Raw genomic sequence first — 6,000 nt, 5'->3', positions numbered from 1 at the left:
TTAGCCAGCCCAAAACAAACCCCATGCCTCATGGCCTGCTCCAGCACTTTTAGTTTGCTGTATTTTAGTTTTTTGTCTGTTTTGTTTGTCTTACTATTTTTTGCTCCTTTGTTTGGATGTTCTGTTTGGTTGTTTTTTTTTTTTTTTTTGAAAGAATGAGAGAGAGCATGCTCAAAGCACGAGAGAGAGAGAGAGAGAGAGAGAGAGAGAGAGAGAGAGAGAGAGAGAGAGAGCGCATAAGGTTGGCTGCGGAGGGAGGTAAGACAGGGAGAATAGGGGAGATGTTGGGGCAGGGGAAAACATTATCAAAATTTTTTTTCAATAAAAAATTAAAAAGAAGGTGGGCGTGGTGGTACACGCCTTTAATCCCAGCACGCAGGAGACAGCGAAAGACAGATCTTTATGAGTTCGAGGCCACCTGGTTTACAAAACGAGTTTCAGAACACCCAGGACTGTTAACAGAGAAACCCTAGGAAAAAAAAAAAAGGATGCTATCTCTAAGTGATTTTTGGTATTAGTTTTTTTTTTTCTAAAGCCGAGGAGTCACTGAGTGACAATACTTGTTTCAATTTAGGCATATGGGAGATCAATGTTACAATGCCAACTTACAGAAAATTAAAGAAAAGTCTTCTGATTTTTTTTTTTATTTTTAAAAAGTAAAGTTATATATAGGCAAAGTTATCACGTGTCTGGAATTAAGAGAATACAGTCCCGTTAAGTTTAGCCAGTTTGAAATCTTATCCCTACCTGCCTTTTTCCCCTTTGTGAGTTAGCACTCCATATGCAATCAGGCACCATCCATGTCTAGGGTGCAGAAAATGAGAGTTTAAGTAAGAGGCCTTTATGAGCTGGACAGACTGCCCTTGTTCCTGCTGTCTCCCAAAGTCGAACAGAAGGACCGTCCAGCTGCTGCAGATGAAAGCTTGGGAGCTAAGCTGCGACTTTGCTCCACCGTAGGGTGGAGCAGACCGGCTGGGAGGTGCCAAGTGGCACTCGGTGGCTCAGGGCACCAGTCGGGCGGTTGCAGCTGGAGGCAAGCGCCTTTCTCTGCCTGCGCCCCGCCTCATCCGGACATCCCCGCCCGCGGCAGGTGGGCAGGTGGCAGAACCGGCCTGACCTGCTCCACTGGCCGAGCCCTGGAGCTCAGAGCCTGGCGGTGGCCAGCGGCGCCATGGAGGGGTACGCGGACCCCGAGGAGCTGGCGCGGCTGCGCTCGGTCTTTGCCGCCTACGACACGAAGGGCTCCGGGCGCCTGGAGCGAGCGGAGTTCGGCGCGCTGTGCGCGGAGCTGCACGTGGCTGAGGCTGAAGCGGAGGCGGTGTTCCTGGGGCTCGACACCGACTGCGATGGTGCCATCACCTTCCCGGAGTTCGCGCGCGGCTTCCGCGGAGCGTTCGGCCGGGACAGTGCAGAGGCCCAGGGAGCCTGGGACGCGGCAGAGCCAGAGATCCCGGGCCCGGCTTGGCGGGACTTCCACGCGCGCCTCGGAGAAGAGGCCCAACTCATTCCCAGGTGCGTGGTCCGACGAGCTCTGGAGGTGGGCGCTATTCAACCGGGATACCCAATCTGTGAGCTGCTTTTTCTCTTCAACAACTGGCGGTGACTTTTCCAAAAAGGAAAAGAGATCTGCAGTTACCGGTAGGGAAGGACTATGCGGAGTGAGCTTAGCGCACTTCCTGCAAGGACTATTGAGACGGACACCTGTAGCCTCTCTCCGGAGAAGCCAAGGCTGGCACACTCCTCGTGGCTCACTGTGGTCTGACGCGATCACTCACTGCTGCTTCCTCTGAGCGCCTAGCCTAGGCACTTTGCTAGGTTGGCATCCTGTACAATAGTTGTGCATTTGTTGTTTGCTACTTGATACACGTACTCATTTATGTGCACTACGTCGCTGGTTTTATTTTAAGGCTCTCTTGGGAAGTAGGTTTGCCTGTTTCTGATTGAACAAGAAAGAATCCTAGAAATTTAAGAAATAAGGCCTCAAGAGCTTTGCCCAGTTAAAGACAGAAAACTGGTCCCAGGTCTTCTATGCTGAAAAATCGTTTTTATTCAGTAAGTAAAATGGCACAGTCGCACCATGTATCCCCTGACTATACAGATAACTAAAGAATAACTTATTGTCAAGTTATTAATTTTATTCTCAATGGAGGGAGGGGTACAGGACGATTTTAGGATTAGACCTTCATTCTCCTCTCGCTGCCTTTCAGCTTTTCACTGGAAGATTTTCTGCTTTGTGTTTATAGTTCAGTTGCAATTTCACTGAGCACTGGTTGTTGTTATTAAGACCCGAAAGCCTTCATGTTAGGTGGCAGTTTCTCTATCTAAGACAAGTATCAGAGAAAGCAAACAATCCTGGGAGGCGTCAGGCTGCTTTAAATTGCCAAACATCACATGCTTTGTCATCCTAGATTTTCCCTCCAGTTTTGAGTGACTCACTGAGACATTATGTTGAGAAACTGGGTGTGAGGGCTAATCCCTCGGATCCATGTGGAGGAAAATAAACCCCCACCACAGTGTGTCAGCCAGGGAAGGAGAAAAATTTAAACCCTGTTGCTGTAGGCTACAGCTTTGCTTTGAGCCATATTTCCAACTCATTTAGTATTTTTTAAATTAACGACTTAAGAATGAAGCAAAGAGAGATACTGTATATGAGTATGATAATGCTCTCCTTTTCCTTAATAATTTTAGCAGTAGGTGTTTGACACTTATCCTCTCAATGATTATATTGACTTTTCTAGAATCAGTTGACAAGCTAGGACTTAACATAACTAGTGGATGATTACCACCGTATCTTTCCAAAGGCTGCCAAACGTTATTAAACGTATCAGTGTCACCTGATAGACGTCTGTGCTAAGCCCATCTTATGGAAGGTTAACAAGTACAATGTTTGCCTTTCTGTGTCGTTCAAGTGAAAAAGAACCAAGCTGAGTTGAGTCACCTGATTGTTGCCATGGCAGCAACAAACTGTTTTGGTAAGTTCTTGAAGTGCTGGCACTCTACTTCCTCATACAGTTATTCACTTAAAAAAAAATTTCTTCCATGTGTACTTGATTAAAAAACACAACAAGACAACCCCCACAGCTTTTTTTAAAAATTGATATTCTGCTGCACTAATACTGGCAAATTTATCTTACAAACGTTTTTGAAAACCTCACCAATGCCAAATACTATCTTAAGTACTGTTCCAAACCCCCGGGGAAAAAGGAAAGGAAGGTCAACAAGCTTATAGAGGGTGCTAGTACCATTTCTTAGCTGTTTCTTTAAACAATATTTAAAGACTGTGGGCTATTTGCAGGAAATCACAAATTGTTGACTGCTATAAATGAGACTGTTCCTTGTTGTCTTTAGGATTATTTTTTAAAAAGGATTCATTTTCTTTTTAATTATTTGTATCTGTGGGTATGTGCACATGCATGCAGATCCCCTCAGAGACTTCAGGTGTGTTAGATACAGTTGTGAGCTGCCTGATGTGGGTGCTGGGAACCAAACTCCGTTCCTTTGGAAGAACAGCCAGTGCTCTTAACTGTCAAGCCATATCTCCAGTCCCAAGGTCTTGAATTTTCTAACCTTTAAGAAAAATGATATTTGTTTATTTTACTATGGGATATATTGGGGTCAATTTGATAGAAAATGGTTTTCTTTTGCAGGAATAATTAACATTCCCAGAGGAAGGAAGATGTGGCATTCAAGCTTGTTCCCAAATTGATTGATGCTCTATCATATTTGATGGTCTAGGGCCCCATGCCTGTCTTAAAAAGAAAATGTACTAGATACAAAAATGTCCTTCCTGTAGAGGTTAAACGTAGTAGATATTTAGTGATTTTACATTTTCAAATGTTTTACATTTAAGCAAAGTATTAAGTTTTTATAGATTTAAACTTCACAATCCACAATAATTTTGAAATTAGAGAAGAAATTAAACAGTACCATAAAGAAATGTAAATGGCTATTGTGATAAATGTTAATACATGTATGAAATTGTTTTCCCTTAGGAAATTGAAGTCCGTTTCCCTTACATGCTGGAAGTTTGTGACCTGCAGCCTTGTATCTGGCGAATATAAAGATAGAATGTGGTCTCACTGCAGTGAAACCAGAATAGGAAGCGAAGTAAGCAGGCACTAATGAAATAGAATTCAGTAATGGAAGTGGTGCTGGGTCAAGGGAAATCCTAGAGATAGGTAGAGAAACGGCTGGGATGTGATGTCTGGGTATAGAGCAGACTTATGATGTAGCCTAGAAAATTCCTAGAGCCTGGGTCACTATACCGGTGAAAGGAGTTTTGTTGGCTGAGTTTTTTAGCTCTTACATTTGTAAAGACCAGTCATCCCAGACTGGTTTTCACCATTCTTTGAGTAGATTCCACCACTGCCTTTAAAAGTTCTTGGTAATATTGGTCAATGCTGAATGAAATAGACACCTCAGGAAGATTCTGGGTTCTTGTCTCCCAGAAAAAGAAATTGATCAGAGATAGGTAGATAGTAGCAGACACGGAAACAGTTCATTAGACAAACATACACTTCCAAAGGAGGAAGTAAGGCAGAACAGAAAAAAAGTTTAAAAGCTCAATGATCATTATGTAAAGAATTGAACCTTTTGTCTTAGATTTTCTGGGCTTTGGGAATCATTAGCACAGGTTAGATTTTCTTGTTCACGCTGTTACATGTTTTTTTTTCTTTGACTGATTCTTTGACAAATTCATACATTTATATAATACTCTCTAGTCCCACAATTCTCTCTGATCTTTCTTGTCCTACCACCATCATCATCTTTCCATTCTAACGAGTCTCTATACCACTTTTAGGTATTTATTTTTGCTTTGTGATCCACTGAGTTTAACCAGGGTTGCTTGTGAGAATACATGTGAAGCTATGGCCTTTGTTAGAGTTTTGGTTTGCTATGATAAAAACTAAAAGTAACTTGGGGAGGAAAGAGTTCATTTCGTCATATACTTGTTAGGTTACAGCCCATAACTGAGGCAAGTCAGGGAAGGAGCTGGAGGCAGGAGCCTGGAGGCAGAAACTGAAGCAGAAGCCATGGAAGAGTGTTGCTTATTGGCTCATTCTACAGGCTTGTTCATCCTTTTTTTTCGTATATATCTCAGACCCTAGGGTATCACTCTCCACAGTGGGCTGGATCTTCCCATATCAATCAACAGTTAAGAAAATGCCCCACATACCTGCCTATAAGCCAGACTATGGAAGAATTTTCTTCTGTGATTCCTTCTCTTTGGTTAGCTCTAGATTGTGTCAAGTTGACAAATACAAAAATCAACTTAACAACCAACCAAACAAACAAATAACAACTACCCCAAACCAAACCAAAAGAAAAAAATCACCTACCAGGACAGCTCTCCACCTGCTCATGAGTAACTCACCAGTGACGATATCACTGAGTACAATAACGTCTTGTCTCCCCTTGCTCACCTCCCTCCCGATAACATTCAAATGCCATTGGCTTCCATGGTCAGAGTGAAGACCTATAAGCCCCCGTGAGTTCCTGTGCATGTATACTTACTGTCCCAGTATTGTGTTTGAACTATGCAGACAGTCACAGCTGCTGTGAATTTGAGTGCCACAACCATGTCATGTCCACAAAACACTACTTACTCTATGGCCCATTTTTCTATGGTTAAACCCTTATATTCTTTTGTCTTCTTTTAAGTGATATGAACTGAACTTAGCAAGGGGAAATGTTAATATCTTATTTAATATTGAGTTCTCAATGCTCAATTTTCTCAGCATCTTGAATTTACAAGCATGAATTTACAATAACAACTAGTTACCACACAGAACAGTTTCTTTAATCAAGGCTGAGGACAACACTATCCTATGGATATAAAAATAAAGATTTGAGAGATAGTTTGACAATATGTCCATTTAACAAAATGTATTTGTAACTTTGGTGATTTGATTACGATGTCCATGGTTATCTTGGCATCTGAGTACTTGTCCCTCAGTTGGCGGTGATGGTTAAGGAAGTATGGCTTGGTTGGAGAAGGTG

The 6,000-nt window shown here is 42.5% G+C and overlaps 1 protein-coding gene across 1 annotated transcript in view; it reads left to right on the top strand.

Moving 5' to 3' along the window:
• The first annotated feature begins 1,027 nt into the window (after positions 1–1,027).
• Rasef (RAS and EF-hand domain containing) overlaps positions 1,028–6,000 on the top strand; it is a 56,572-nt gene continuing 51,599 nt past the window's right edge. The window contains exon 1 of the mRNA XM_075945990.1: positions 1,028–1,512. Within this exon, the coding sequence (XP_075802105.1) occupies positions 1,172–1,512 (341 nt within the window). The 5' untranslated portion in view covers positions 1,028–1,171. The remainder of the gene's footprint in view (positions 1,513–6,000) is intronic.

This window comes from Microtus pennsylvanicus, chromosome 13 (assembly GCF_037038515.1).
Source record: "Microtus pennsylvanicus isolate mMicPen1 chromosome 13, mMicPen1.hap1, whole genome shotgun sequence".
Lineage (NCBI taxonomy): Eukaryota > Metazoa > Chordata > Mammalia > Rodentia > Cricetidae > Microtus > Microtus pennsylvanicus.
Note: the sequence above shows the minus strand (reverse complement) of the source record. Positions and strands in the feature narration are given on the sequence as shown.